The sequence below is a fragment of the Tiliqua scincoides genome, chromosome 4, assembly GCF_035046505.1.
Source record: "Tiliqua scincoides isolate rTilSci1 chromosome 4, rTilSci1.hap2, whole genome shotgun sequence".
Lineage (NCBI taxonomy): Eukaryota > Metazoa > Chordata > Lepidosauria > Squamata > Scincidae > Tiliqua > Tiliqua scincoides.
The window spans coordinates 138,971,237-138,986,949 of record NC_089824.1 but is presented as its reverse complement, the minus strand read 5'-3'; the positions used below and the strand labels follow the sequence as shown (position 1 = coordinate 138,986,949).

Sequence of the window (15,713 nt, the reverse complement as noted above, 5' to 3'; positions counted from 1 at the left end):
TCGTCCGTTTCATATCTTTCCTTTTCAAATGGCAGATCTGCACTGTTGCTTCCTAATGGGGACCATTTTCTTCGGACTATTCTGGATACCGGTTCATATTGTGATCATTAAAGAGGCATCATATGTAATGCTTCCACTCCCACCAATTGGTGGTTTTACCCTCTGCTTTTTGGCAAGGAAATAACTGAGACCAAGATTTTCTTGTTCATTTGAGGAAAAAACCCTGTAAGTTCTGTGCTGCCATGGATATGAATGAGCAGCATCAACTTGCCAAAAGTATGGGTCAAGGAGACAAGTTGGTTACTGAAAGAGGGATCTTGAGGCATAGCTGCTGTAGCTGCCCGAGAACTGGCAGGCACAACAGCAAGTGACAGCAGTCTTTGCAAACGATGGATCATTAAGAGATTAAAAAAATTAACAGGGGCATATATTTTGGCAAAGTACTTCAGTTATGTATATGGTCAAGTTACATAATGCGTACGTAAAATCCATAAAATACTCCAGGTCAGTGCTTCCTAATCTTCAGCATCCCACTACACTCTTGTGTGCTGCAAATGCAGTGCATAGCTCCTGGAAGTGACTGGTGATGACGTTATTGCCAGTTACTTCTAGGTCTGGAGACCATGTGGGATTCTGGAAATGGCCAGTATGAGGCTCAGGAAGAGTGGGAGGCTGGGAATGTTTCAAAGTGTGCAAAAACTGCATGCAGGAGCTTCCCACCTAGCAGAGCTTCTTATTGGCCATTTCCAGTGTCCCACATGGACTTCCTGCCAGCCAGCTGGCAGCTAGCAGTTCCCCAGGGAATGCCTCATGATCCCTCAGGGCGTCACAACGCAGAGTTTGGGGAATCCCTACTCTAGATTTATTTCCTTTTGCACTCACAGTACAGATTAATCCAACTGTAGAATGTTTCCCTGCTTTGTGCAAGATGATCCTTACAAAACTACTTAAATTCTTCAAAGGACAAGTCATGGGAGGTGTACAGTATAAATCCAATTTTTTTTCATAACGAATTGCCCAGAATAAAATTAATCTCTTCAAGCGATTCAGTTAAATGCCAGCACAAAGGATCAAAGGCCTAAACCAAATCCTCTTTTTTTCTTTCGGAAACTTCAACAGCCCAATCCTACCCAGCACAAAAGCACAGGTGCTAAACTCTTACTGCTGCATCCTGTGCTGCAATTGAGCAGGATGGAGGTCTGTGCCAGTAGTGGCACAGACTTGAGAAACCCATGTCAGGTTTTTAAGCCCGACACAAGGGGATAGGATTCAGTGGAGGAGGCCTCCGCCAGTCCCACCCCTTCCCACACCTCTCCCTTCCCGTTTTGCTCTCCCCACCCTCCCCCGCCCTGGAACACCTCCTGCCATCCTCCCTACATCCCGTGCCACTTGGGCCTTACCTCTGCACTTGGGGCTTACCTCTGTTCTACTGGCAACTGGGGCTTTATCTCCAGCGCTGACAGGGTGGCGCAGGCCTCCCCGCTGGCGCAGTTTAGTCTCTGGGTGGTGCAAACGTGCTTGATGGCACATTTGCAACACCCAGAGCTGGCGCTGCAATTGCAGTGCTGGTGATAGGGCAGTATTGGATCTAGCTGTAAGACACTGAGCCTCTACGTATGTTACAGGATTGGTAAACTTGAAATGTGTGGCACATTTCATCAATAAATTTAACACCTAATAAAAACTTGTGCAAAAAATCTAAATGCAATTGGTCCCAGGCGCTAAAACTCAAATCTAGGAAGGCTTAGTGGGCCTGCACTAGCATAATTTAGCCTTGTATGCAATATTATATTAAAATCTGCTTAGATCCATTTGGTCCTTTTCAATTTTTTTACATTCTACCACAGAGAAACAGAGTCTATAATAAATTTTATATCTCTAAGATTCTAGAGACCTTGGTTGTAAACCTGGGGCTCTGTAAAAAATGTTTCCTATTGGGCCCCACTGCTCCTAAGGCTATCTTGGTATCTCTCCCTGCTAGTTACCTCTGTATTGTGCAATTCCATTGTATACACTCTCCAAGGAGTAATTAAACAATAAAGAAGAGAGAGAACGTTTCTAAGATTGCAATCCTGTGCATGTTTACAGCACTTGGAAGTAAGTCCCGCTGTGTTCAATGGGGCTTGCTCCTAGCCAAGTGTGCATAGAATTGCAGCCTATGAAACATAATATACTCCAACTTCTTTTACACATGAAAAAGGAAGAAAACTCCTTTCTTATTTTTTCAAAACATGTGTGCATGCCTTGATCAGAAGCTACAGTTCAAAGTTAAAAGTCATTGTGAATCTAGGAAAGATGCCAATAACGTTTTCTCATCCCCGAGGAGAACATTCAAACCTACTGAAGGAAAGTTATTTGATGTCAGTGAAAACAGTTCCTGGCTATACAGGCTAAACTAATTGCTTTGTGCTGCCAACATGCTATACACCCTTTTTTTTGACAAGTGTCTTATGCAGTGAATTCACGATGGAAGGAAACTGCTAATTGCCAGCAGTGCAGAATTTCAAAGGCAAAATAGTAATTAAATAGTTCTGAGATTCTTATTTTCTACTGAAACTTCTTGGAAATATCCACTGGCTGAACACTTAGTGTTTATGTCATAGAAAGGACAGGTTGCTTACCTGTAACCATAGTTCTTCAAGTGATCATCTGTGCTAGCACATGTAGTGGAGTACTGTGTGTGTGCAGTATGGTATGTTGTGTCAGGGGGAACAGTGACAAAATAGTGAGTATTAATGTTTTCTCACCTTTCTATTTGCAGAAAAGGCAGAAGCGAGCATGGAGGTTTTGCTACCATCTTGGCATCCAATCCTACTTTCCAACCCTGATGCAGTTGCAATGCCGCCCCAAGGTAAAGGAATAAAATGTTCCCTTACCTCAAGGAGGTCTCCGTGAGTGCTCCCCACTGCAGGATGCAGTGCACACCCTGTTGGCATGGCTGTATCTGTACTGGAAAGTTGTATAGGATTGGGCCCTTGGCCTTATTCAGAGAGTCATCTGTGGCAGCACTGAACAGACCTTCCCTGTTAGGCCTTAGCAAAACATAGCCATGTAGGTCTAATGAGAACCATAGAGCTTTTCATGATCTCTGATGAGCATTGCACACAAAATAATCTTATATAATCTTATAGTATTGTTTTGTTTTTTAACTACAGTAGAGGTCTCAAACTGGAAGTTGGTGATTATCTTTTTGTCATCTGCTAGCTTGTGGTGCTGCTTTCTCCCAAAGAGGATACTGATACAGGCATTCTGGGGCAGGGAGAGGGTGGGCAGTGGCAGCCCTGGGGGCAGGTGGGTGGCGTGGCTGGGACCTGGTGGTTATGCCAGATCCCAACCCCATTCGCCGAGCAGCTTGAAGGTGGCGCAAATCTGAGGAGACCCACAGGGGCTGTAGTGGTTTACCCGGATGGTAAGGGGAAGAGTTTTTCCTTACCTTTGGCTGAGCCATTTTGCAGCCCTATCTCGAGCTGGATACAGCGCAAGCCTCCTGGCTTGCCTGTTGCAGCGCAAGATAGGATTGTGCCCTTAATCTCACATTTTAATGCTGAAAGAAACCTTACAGTGATCTGATGCATATTTATTTAGATGCAAGTCTCACTAATTCAATGGGAATTACTTTCTAGTGACTGGTTTGAAGACTGCAGACTTACAGTGCAAACCTATGCATGGTTATCTGAAAGTAAGTCCTTCTGTGTTCACTTAGGTCCTAACCCTACTTTTGTTCCCATAAATTACTGTAGTCACAGTGCTGAGATTTCTTTGATTTGTGCAGTTACAAAAATGCTATTTACACAGATTAAAAAATAATGCCAATTATAATATAAATAATTTTAAAGACAAGGAATAAATAAAATATATCCACTCCCCACTAAGGTGGGTTTTGTGTGTGTGTGTGTGTGTGTGTGTGTGTGTGTAGAAGGTGAACAAGAAATTACTCAATCATTATCTTGATAAGACGTTTTCCATACATTGTGCTCCCAGCACCCAGAACCAACACGGCACCAAAGATATGTAGGTCTTTTTGCCATGCTGACCTAACCTCTGGTCTTAGTCTGTTGTGAGAAATGAGGTTTGTTTACATATTACATTGTATGTACACATAGGTGTCTGCATGCATGTACACGTTGTTTTGTGAATAGTCATATAAGTTTTAATTTGAAAAGTCAGTAAAAGGGGATAGGCTCCTTGAAAATGTAGAGCACAGATCATATGTACTACAGTACACATAATAAATGACAGTATGAATGATGAATTATTCAGTAACTACTTGATGTTCATATACTGACTGACAATCATGTGTACAACGTATACATACTGTATACCTATGGAATGTAATGCAAAAAAATAGGGTTTCAGATTCCAACAATTTGGGAGCACAGTAATAAAGTCTTCTTGGATGACCAAAAGTTCCTAAAATTGCTCTAGGTAGCCCTAAAAATTTGAGGAAAGAAGGGGTTAAATTACAAACTTTGTTTTTACTTACAATTTCACCTCTGGATCCCTTTTCACCCCTAGGTCCCTGGAAAAAACAAAAACCACCACAATTTTAATCTTGGATGTCTAATCACTTGTTTCTGTCACTACTGACACTTGCTTAGAATTACAAATATTTGAATGCTTATATGGAATCATATTCACATGGACTCAGGTGGGAACTAGCTTCTTGAACAAGGAAAAATACAGTTGATATTGTTTTACTATGACTTTAAAAAAATACAGCACTTAATATTCAATATTTAATTAAAGGTAATCTATCACCATAAAATCAGTAAGAAGTATACAACAAAAAAGATTACAATGAACTATACTACTATTAATAAACAATTTGAGTTTTAGAGCCTCTTTGGGACTTCACAAATTATATAAACATGATTTGTAGAACTTGTGCTTATACTTTTTTCTTCTTCAGCATTAATTCGATCTGCAGCTTGAGTAATTTGGTTAGCTAAGCTTTGCACTTCATCCATGTTTAACCTCCAAAATAGAATGAAGCAGAACTCAGTCTTATTCTGCTCATCTGCCCCCCAGAAGTAAACCAAAAGTGGCTTCTGAAAACTGGAAGTGGGGGAGCGGAGTTAACACTCAGTGAAGTAGCAGGGAAACCTCGGAGGGCTCCCGAGGGGACTGCTAAATAGGTGTGTTTTTCAAGTGCCTCAACAATGAGGTACTCTTCCTTGCCAAGAAGAAGGAATGAAGGCTGAGAGCTTGAACGGGGGAGACTCTTGAAACAGGCAATTTCAGAGATTTTCCCTGTTTGCTCTGTGCTGAATCACATCATATCCCGGACGCCATCTTCAGAGACGATTTGGACAGCTGAGAACTCCCCCCCCCCCACAGTCTAGATACAATAACATGACAGCGAAAACAGCTTTAAATTGTGAGTAACCAGCTCATTAAAAGGCTATAAAAAGAACTGCAGTCAAGAGGATGGAAGGAGGAAAAGATAACTTTAAGATTATTTACGTTGGCTGGTAGCCACCCAGAGGGGAAATGAGCGAATCTGGATTTAAAGAGACCCTTGCTGGAGTATTTTCTCTGTTTCGTAATAAGGGTGACTCCAAGAAAAGGACAGAGATAAGAAGATAAAATCACCCTGCTGAATGGTATGCATGGAAAAGAAATAAATAACTAATCTTCAAAGGCTGAAATAACTTTTACTTTTGCTTTCCTAGCAAGAAGGCTCGATTCAGGCCTGGTCACTTAAAGGTATACTAACTTAATTTGACAGTGTTATTGACCTGGATTACTGATCCACCCCTTTTGGAAAAAGGGATGCAAGATAAAGACTTGGATGACTCTTTAATTGTTTGACTGATTTGACATTGTTAATGACTGGAAGTGGAATACTGACTTACACTTTTTGGATATAAAAATTGGAAATTAGCCCTACAAGAAGGTGAAACAAGATAATGAGAGCTGGTTGTTTTTTTTAATTGTTGGACCATTTTATCTCTGCAAGAGGGATCTGAAGGCCTTAGGAGTGGACCTCAACAAGTGGGAAACCCTGGCCTCTGAGCGGCCCGCTTGGAGGCAGGCTGTGCAACATGGCCTTTCCCAGTTTGAAGAGACACTGGGCCAACAGTCTGAGGCTAAGAGGCAAAGAAGGAAGGCCCATAGCCAGGGAGACAGGCCAGGGACAGACTGCACTTGCTCCCAGTGTGGAAGGGATTGTCACTCCCGGATTGGCCTTTTCAGCCACACTAGATGCTGTTCCAGAACCACCCTTCAGAGCGCGATACCATAGTCTTTCGAGACTGAAGGTTGCCAACTAGTACTAGTATTTTATCTCTGTTTTTTACAGCCAGAGGTATATTGGCTTGATTTGATATTGATAAGAATGGCATTTAAAAATTTAAAGGATGTTAGTAAAAGCCAGTCCTTATTAATGGATTTGTTGTGGGATTTCAGAAGTGAAATGAAGCTATCTGAACAACTATCTGAACAAATGAAGCAAATAAACTCCTCCCTGACAAGCATGCAGGAACAGACTACAAACAGCAGACAAGAAAAAAGAATGGATCAAATGTTGGATGAAACTAAAGAAGTGGAGATTTTTGAAATGAGACAGGCGATGGAAAAAGCAACCGTCATTATCAGAATTAAGAATTTTAAGGAAGAAAAAAGAGGGAACTTTCAGAGAGCACGTTCTTTCAAGAAGAGGAAGAATTTTTGGATTAAGAAGAAAAAGAACAGAATGAAGAAAAAGAAAGAAGAAAAGAGAGGGGTTAAGAAATTTAAGAGGGTTAAGAAGAAAAAGAAGAAGTGGGAGGAGCAAGAAGGAAAATACCAATAAGACAGAGAACAAAGGAAGTACTAAGACAGAAAGTGAAAATGGCTGAACAACAAGTAGAATTTTTTTTCCTTTTGTAGATATTTTGTAGATATTAATGGACTGAATTCTTTTTAGAAATGAAGAATATTCCATTAATTATATTAAATCAAAGTAGATGTAAATGAAAACTTGGAACACAAATATTGCAAAAATTAAAGTGGCATTAAGATAACTAAAAGGGTTATTCTTTAAAAGAGAAATTATATAAAATAATTTCTAGATGATATTTAATTCCAGAGAAAATAGTAAAAATGTATCCTGGGTCATCAAACAAATGTTGGATAAGTAAAGAATTGAGGGAATTTTTTATTATATGTGGTGGATATGCGAAAAAGCAAAGAAATATTGGAAAATGATATATAAACTGTTACAAGAGATATTGTATTACCATTTAAACTGGATGTGTATTACCATTTAAACTGGAAACATTCCTCTTAAATGCGACATCAGAAACTAAGAATCAGATAAGAAATATTTTATTTTAAATATTAGTTTAGTGGCAAGAAGAGCGTATAAGTAAAAATTTGAAGCCTTTTTATGACTGGATAGATAATTTTAGATAAAAAATATTGATTGTTTAGTTAAATTATTAATCAGTAGATTAACAAATATGATAATTTTTGTATTGATGAATAATTTCGTTTTTAGAAATTATCACTTTTTTTTTTTGTTTGGACTAATGTAATTGATGGCCAATACCCTCATGTGTAACCTTTGTAGTCCCAGCCCTAAGTCTAACTGATTTTCCTTACCTGTATCTGTAATAAATAAATAAACTCTGTTTAAAAAAAAAAAGAAAACTGGAAGTGGCTTTCCAATGCTTCTGTGGGCCATTCTGAGGCCCATGGAGGCTGGCAGAATGGGTTCACGGCCCAGCAGAGGCATCTGGAGGCTCTGAGAAGTCATTTGGCTTCCAGAATGGCTCCTATTCGGAGACAAACTGGCAGGGGGAGGGCAAGAGGGCCCTGCTCTGTGACTCACAACTCACAACTGCTGAACTAACAGATAACTAAGAAAAATCAGTTCTCTCATGGCCCTGACCACAAACCAAAGTCTTGACCTTGCTGATGTACTGTAATAGCAAAGAGATCACATCTATTTGTTCTTCAAAGTGGGAAAACGTTTATGTGGAAAAGGCAATGCTGGGAACAGTGACTTACAGGTTTGCCTGCTGGGCCTATGAAGCCTTCGTTACCAATAGGACCCATGTTTCCCTAAAAACAAAAAACAAAGGAGTTTGCAGACCAATAAATGAATGTAACCAATCCATCAAAGTACTATGCTAAGACAATACAGTATTTAAAGAACATTCAAGTACATGCCTGGCCAAAATGGCATGATAATGGAAGTACGTGAAATGCCATGCCCTTTCAAAGAATGATACCAACGATAGTTTCTGAATGAAAGACAAGATCATTATAGCTTGTGCTTCTTTTTTTTTTTTTGTATCTGAATGGCATGGAACTCTGCATTTATGAACATTTAAATACAGGGGTTCCCATATTTCCTCTACAGATCCAGTATCAGTGAATTCACTTACCTGCGGATGCGGGAGGGCCCCCCACACCTACCCCCTGCCCTCAGGGGCCTCCCTATGCCTTATAAGTCATTAAGGGCGCAATCCAAACAGCGCCTTATGCCGGCCCAAGTCCCTTGGGCGAGCATAAGAGGGGCGTAAACGTGCCGTAAAGCACGTTTGTGCCTCCTTGCAGGGAAGCCAGGTTGGTGCTCTGAGAAGCGCTGGCCTGTGGAGGCTGGCATAAGCCTCCACCTCGGCTTCCCCACAGCTGCTTGTGTCGGCATGCTCGCACCGGCACAAGCAGCAAAGGTAGGCGTGGGGGGGGGGGTTGGGGAGGAGGAGGGAGAGAGGTATTCCTGGGTAGGGGGAGGGTGGGCTATGGGCAGCCCTGGGGCGGGCGCGTGAGGAGCCGGAGGCGGGGCTGGGACCCTGCAGTTATGCTGGATCTGAACCCCTTTCCGTGTGGAGAACGGAGCGGCTTCAAGCCGCTCCGCTCTCCTCGGACTTGCGCTACCTCCAGAGGTGGCGCAGGTCTGAGAAGACCCATTGGGGCCAGCAACCCTTACCCAGGGGTAAGGGGAAGAGTTTCCCCTTGCCTCTGGCTGAGCCGCTGCTGCCCACAAATCTGCCTTGGATGCAGCGCAAGCCCCCTGACTTGCCTGTTCCAGTGCAGGTTTGGATTGCTCTCTAAAAAGGTTACTTCTGGTTTTGACAAAAAACCAGAAGTTGCTTTTTTTTTTTTTTGCTTTAAACCATCATTTTGAGGTCCACAGAGGTAGTGGGCGGATGTGTGTGGCCTCTGCAGGGCCAGAATACCCTCTGGAGGTGAGGGAAGCAGATCTCCTCTTCCGTTCAAAGGGTGGGGGGGAGGCATCCATGTATCTGCGGGGGGCTCTGGAACAGAATGGAATACTACAAGCCTCAAGTAATATAAGCGCATACACAAGTCTATCATTAAATCTTCCTGACAAAGATGAGTTGTTCCCAGCTTAGCTCTAGGTAAAGGCAAGAATTGTTTACTCAGCCATGCTGGTGAAAATAAATCTCTTTTGCTTGAACTCTTGGTTTGAACATTAACAGAGAGAGAAGGGCAACCAAAAGTTGGAAACTTCAGTGTTCCACAGCAGTAATCTCAAAAAAGCACAATGGACAGCACTCCACAGTAATATTCTCAAAAGGCACAATGGACATAAATTATAAACTTCTTCTTATGCCTGAATGAAAGAATGCTTTCAAGAGGGCACATCCTTTAATAGTATGATGGCCAATTTTCCCCCTCTGCAATGACTAGTAAAACAACCATGTCCTGACATTATCACAGTCAACACTGTGTAGTGGGAGCAAGGAAATGGGCAATATGATGACTTGAAGACATGGTGCAATGATGTGCTACAAATTACAGAGTGGGAGGAATAACTCAGCATGGGGCTACAATGTCCAGCTCCCGTTTAATAGTGTGATATACTGCCTTGAGTTTTATAGAGAAGAAAATGTCTTCAGGCCACTTTTGTTCTATTTTATTTTATGGTATAACTAGAATGTAATTTGAAGAGGACTGTAAACCAAACATATATATTTTGATAAATTGCCTGCTTTTCAATCAATTGACTAATTAATTACTAAACACATTTTCACATTTCAACACCTCTGTGAAACTCTTTCTGTGTCCCTTGAACAAGAGGTCATTTTGTCTTAATATAAGTTGCAGTTTAACAGGAAATTTCCTGTTAATCACAAGAAGGGAAAGCTAAAATCCATGCTGCTTGCATGGCAGCTCATTTTTCCAGAGATGCATCTTGAAACCTTCACTTCTTGTTGCTTTTGTTGAAAAATCACAAGCACACTAATTAAATCTTGCTGAAAATTCAAAGAGCATTCCAAAGTGGTAAAAACTGAATCGATCAATTTGGCAATTTGATGCCTTTTCAAGGTAAGACAAAATTTGCTATCTGAAACAGGCTGCCTCACTCCGTCTAACTGGAGGGCCATCCTCATAACCTTTGCTGGTGCTCTGGATAACATCCTTGAGTTCAATTCTCCTATGTTGCTTACTGGTGCAGTACTGTTTGATTTGGCCTTTCAAGCAATCCTACTACAAGCCTCTTTGTAAACAGTACAGCAAGTAAATAGTGCAGTGACGGATACATTCACAGACTCAAACACTTACTACTTGACCTATCGGGCCTTTAGGTCCCAGGATTCCAATTAAACCAAGATCACCTTCAGGGCCCTAAAATTAAAAAAAAAAAAGGTAAATAAAAATTTATTCATAGAGCTATCTACAAGACTGCTTTAACCCGGTTTTTGGAATTAGTTATGGAAATGGCAAGTAAAAGCTTGGTAAGAAAGAAACACTATCAGATATGCTATACAGGCAAACATGTATACATGTACATATACATGTATACAAACATGTATATGTTTTACATGTTTGATTTAGACATCTTTGGAATAACACATTTGTGTAATTAATAATGCAAATTTAATTTATGCAAAGTTTTGAAATAATGCAGTCCCGTGTGTGCGACGCCCCTGAGCACAGAGGCTCCATTCTTAGTTAGTAATTCTACTGTCTGGGTAGTCCCAGTTACAGCTTTATGGCAATTGATCTTTTTTTTTTTTCACCCACCACTACAAAAATGCACTAAAAAGGGTTTGTGCCCTCCTGATTTGGGGGGGGGGAGAGGGAAAAGGCTAAAGGGCTTGGGGAGCAACCTAACTGGCATTAAAGGATCGCTTACACCTTTGTCACCTGCTACACCAGGCCATAATTCTGGAGTTTTGCTGGCATGAGAGGCCAAGGCAGTTCTGATTGGTTGCTGGGTTTAATATTCCTGCAGGAAAGAGTTCTGTCCTCCTGCAACCCTGCAGCATGAACTGCCTTGGCAAGGATAGCTCCACTCAGGCAGAACTCAGGTAGGAGAACTTCCTATCCTCTGTTAATGTGTGTGCAAACAGTGAAAATCAGACACACCTCTGCTTGGATCCAAATGCCTTCCAAGATGAAGAATTGACAGATGAGATGGGTTGTGCTCTAGAAGTTGAGCTGCTGCAACCTTGGTTGCAGTAGAGCAGTGTATAAATGCAAGGAGAGAGGACTTGGGTTTGCTTGCAGTGGCTTACCCTAACCCAGTGGTATTCAAACTGGGGCATTGCAACGCCCCAGCCTGTGGGTCCCGGCCTCTGCTCCCTTAAGGGGCAGGGGCAGCCAGGAGACAGGGGGAAGGCAGTGCGCCGCTCAGGGGGGCTGCAGGGGCTTGGGTGCACTTGCCCAAGCCTCCTGCAGCCTCCCATGGGTGCGGGGAGCCCTGCGCAACCTTTGGCAGGGCTCCCCAGGTCAGGAAAAGCGAAAGCGGAGCGATCGCGTCCCGCTCCGCAAAACCGGAAGCGGAGCACGATCGCTCCGCTTTCCATTCTGACGGGGCTGCAGGGACTGGGGTGCGCCCTCCAGTCCCTGCAGCAGCCGCCCCTGTGTGCAGGGAGCACTGCACGATCGCCTGCAGGGCATCCCAGGTCAGGGAAAGGCAGAGTGGCTCCCAGTCCCTGCACCCCCCTGCACCCCAGTCCCTGCAGCCCCCTGAGCGACGCGATCCTGGGGATCGCGTCAATGCCTTCCCCCTGCCCCTGCTGCCCCCCCGCCCCCACAAAAACTTAACTGCGGGTTTCAAACTCCCGGAGAGTTTGAAAACTGCAGCCCTAGCCTGTACCATTTACGTACATTCTTATAGTAAAAATATTTTGATATATGAATTTTTGAGATACACGCTGATTTTCAAAAACATAACCCCTGCCCAAAATAAGAGATATCTGTACTGTGCATTCACTTTTCTCTGGTTCTCTGGCACGCTGCAAAATGCTGGTAGTAATGGAATCTAACTAGTAATGTAGAATCCAACTTTCCAGTGCCAATGCAGCCACAATGGAGCCCTAAGGTAAAGGAATATGTTCCTTTATCCTGAGGAGGACTCCCCACTGCAGGATGCAGTGCACACCCCATTGGCACAGCCTCATCAGCACTGTAAAGTTGGATAGGATTGGGTCCAAAATCTTTTAACTATTTGTACAGGAGAAATCATCACCATCTTAAGCAATGTGTTCTGCTGAGGGTCTTTAATTACACAAGTATTCCCCACTTTTTGATGTCCTGTTTTTCATAGTATGTTCTTTTTACACTTTCCCGCACTGCAGAAAGCATGTGTGCACATGCGTGAACAGGGAAAGGAAAGGGCATACTGGAAAGCTATTTGTTCTTTTGAGCTATGGCTTCTTTCTGGTTTTAAATTGCCAATTTGAATCTGCATTTGGCAATTTGAATTTGAAAGCCAAAAGAAGACCTTTCAGCAGTCACTCTCAGCTACTGCATTAATTGGCAACTAGTGTTTGCCCTGACAATTTGCATTTGCAAGGTAAAAAAGAGTCAGTTCTGCTTCTTGATGATTTACAGTTTTTGACACTGCTCTGATCCCTAACCTGCCAAATATGTGGGGAATGTTTGAAGTCTACAGTTAAAATAGGCACTATCCAGTCAAAGTTTACATGTTTGCAAGTGCTGTTTATTTCAATGGAGAGCCAAGCACATATGTAAATCAATCCAATGAACAAATCAAAGAGAAGTTATTTAAGTGTGCTAAATTGTGCTCAATCACATACCTTGGGACCTGGGACTCCCTGAAATCCCATTAAACCTTGATCTCCAAAGTCTCCCTGTAATTGTAGTAGACAGGGGCTTTAGCGTTTTAGAATTGCACCTGAATTAGCCAAATAACTACTTTACACACAACAGAAAATACATACAGGATGCCCCTTCAGGCCAGGTTCTCCTGCTGGGCCTTGATCACCTTGTGTCCCAGGAAGGCCTCTTTTACCTTGCTTTCCTGGATGACCCAGAAGCCCTTGTTCACCCTGCAACAAGAAGAAAGGTAAACATTCATTAATATATGAGAGCAGGAGATCAACCCTTCTGAGTTCAGTAATAATTCTTCATGCAAATTTCCTATTTTGAATGTCATTCTGACATTTCAGGATGAGCGATATTTCAAAACTATACAGTACTTAGAATCTGAATGAAATCTATCAGCTTGATAATTGTTTTTCACAATGAAATGTTTTTTGCAATGTCATTCGTATACGTATACATGTTTTCCAGAACTGACAGTGCAATCCTATGTATCATTAGTGCCAGTGCTAGTTGTCACAATAGTGCCATAAAGCATTTTACTATGACTTGTGTGTAAGCAGTACTGGGCGGTGCTGGTTCCAAAAATAAGACTGCTGGTGAGGGTGAGTACTCTGCTGAGTGGTACAGGAGCTAGGCAAGGGTGGAATGGAGGCAAGGAGAGGGTGTTTCTGGGTGAGGAAAGGACGAAATGGCGGTCAGATCAGGCCTGGGAAGGGACATGATTGGCAGATGAGGCCTCCACCTTATATCCTCCCTCCTGGGCCTGGAGACCTTAAACAGGGCTTCTTGGACTTGTGCCAGCAAATTAGCTGGCACAGATCCAAGCAGCCCCATTGAGCAGGCTGAGACTCAACACAGGGTAAGGGTTCCTTCCCACAGGAGATCTCCAGCCTGATCCCAACTTGCACTGCATATGGCTGCTCGGCCCAGCTGCACCAACACAGGTTAGGATTGGACTGATCCACACATTTCCTATTCGTTTTAATAAAAAGAATTTAGCACAGTCATCAGCAAAAATGAGAGTGAAAGAGAACTTCTAGCACTATACCTTGAAAGAAATAAAAGATATGCTGGTTTATTTTAAACTTCTTATAAACCTGGAAGAATAGCAAGTCCTAATACCTAAGCCATTATGAAAACATGGGGTGGGAGTAATCCCAAAGGTGGGTTGTGGCTATTTTCTATTTTCCTTCCAAACCACCCAATGAGGTATAAGGATTTTACTCTCCTGCTTTACACAAACTGGGAACCCAAAAGTCTGCAAAATCAATTCAATCAGACAGCTCAGTTTACACTGGGACTTGAGGAATGTCCATCCAATTCCTGGATAAATTAAGGGTTTCCAATTTACACAATTGCCTCCTAAAAATGCCAGTGTAAATCATGGAAAGTTTGTTAATGACCTAAAGAGCTTGGCCACAAATGGGAAGAATCTTGAAACAAATAGTGCAAATACTTCCCACCCCCCCTGTTTGAAAGTAGGTGACATATGTGCGTTTTCACTCTCTTTTAGAAATGGAAGCAAAATGCTGGTATTCCTTCCAAAATACCAGACACATAAGCTTGACTATGAACTGCAATTCAGCTTTTTATATTACTTCTGAATGAATGGGCTGAAGGATTTCAGACATAGTATCAACCAGCTTGACAAGCTGCTATTCAAAGTACCTTTAGTCCTGGTGGTCCAGTGTTCCCTGGCATACCTGGTAACCCCTTTGGTCCCTGAGTTCCAGGATATCCTGCCAGTCCAGCTATTCCTGGGCTTCCTCTGTTACCCTTGACAAACAAATAGCAAGTTATTTACAGTCACTGGCTCCATTTGTTTTGAGTATTACAAAAAAGTGCGTTTAAATCTGTACAGACTACAAATTTCCTAATACCACATCAATGATTCAGCATGTGCTATGTACTGAAAAAAACTTAAGAATTTGGCATTTCACAAAACTGCATACCATGCGTACCATGAAGGATCCCTATTGACTTAGAGATGCAACCATGGCTTCAGATCAAAGCAAAATAAGGTCTCATGGAACTAATTTTCTAATGCTTAAAAATGGTAAGATGAAGCAAGAAAGTGATGAAAGTATGATTTATATGTTTCGTTATGGTATGTAAGCGGCTTCTGCATGATCTGGTCCCATGCTGTAATGGTAATGCTAAGTCATTAAACAGGAACTGCATGGGACAGCCGAATGACGAGGCTACTTCCCAAAATTGCTGCTGGTTCCCAGAGAGAGGTGACACTGGCATCAGAAGTGACCTTGTTCCATGTGGTTCTTGCAACAGATGTTACTAGTGCACTGAGAACATTTAAACATTTAAAAGAACACACACACAAAACTTTTACATAAATAAAGGTAAAACAAAGTAGGTAAAACTACTCACAGGAAGGCCCTGTTTTCCAGGTAACCCAGGCTTTCCAGTATTCCCAGGAATGCCTTCTGGTCCAGGGTAGCCTGGTGCACCTTTCTGGCCCGGGGGACCAGAATGACCCTAAAATAAATTTGCAATAAGCTAGATCAGCCCTACTAAATAATAGAATTATCCAAATCTAACCAGTACTAACGGTGAGTTTCCACACTCAGTATGGTTCTATATCTGGGGAAGGTTAGCAAGGTTTAACACCTTTAGTTGCTGTTTTTACATGTTCTTCCTTTCTTGATGAAAATGCTTGGCTACTTGAG

The 15,713-nt window shown here is 42.2% G+C and overlaps 1 protein-coding gene across 1 annotated transcript in view; it reads right to left on the bottom strand.

The window, feature by feature from the left end:
• COL24A1 (collagen type XXIV alpha 1 chain) overlaps positions 1–15,713 on the bottom strand; it is a 205,312-nt gene that overhangs the window by 11,022 nt on the left and 178,577 nt on the right. Inside the window, exons 48-54 of the mRNA XM_066624576.1 lie at positions 15,415–15,522; positions 14,698–14,805; positions 13,146–13,253; positions 13,002–13,055; positions 10,519–10,581; positions 7,993–8,046; positions 4,484–4,519 (exon numbers count right to left, since the gene is read on the bottom strand). Of these exons, the coding sequence (XP_066480673.1) occupies positions 4,484–4,519; positions 7,993–8,046; positions 10,519–10,581; positions 13,002–13,055; positions 13,146–13,253; positions 14,698–14,805; positions 15,415–15,522 (531 nt within the window). The remainder of the gene's footprint in view (positions 1–4,483; positions 4,520–7,992; positions 8,047–10,518; positions 10,582–13,001; positions 13,056–13,145; positions 13,254–14,697; positions 14,806–15,414; positions 15,523–15,713) is intronic.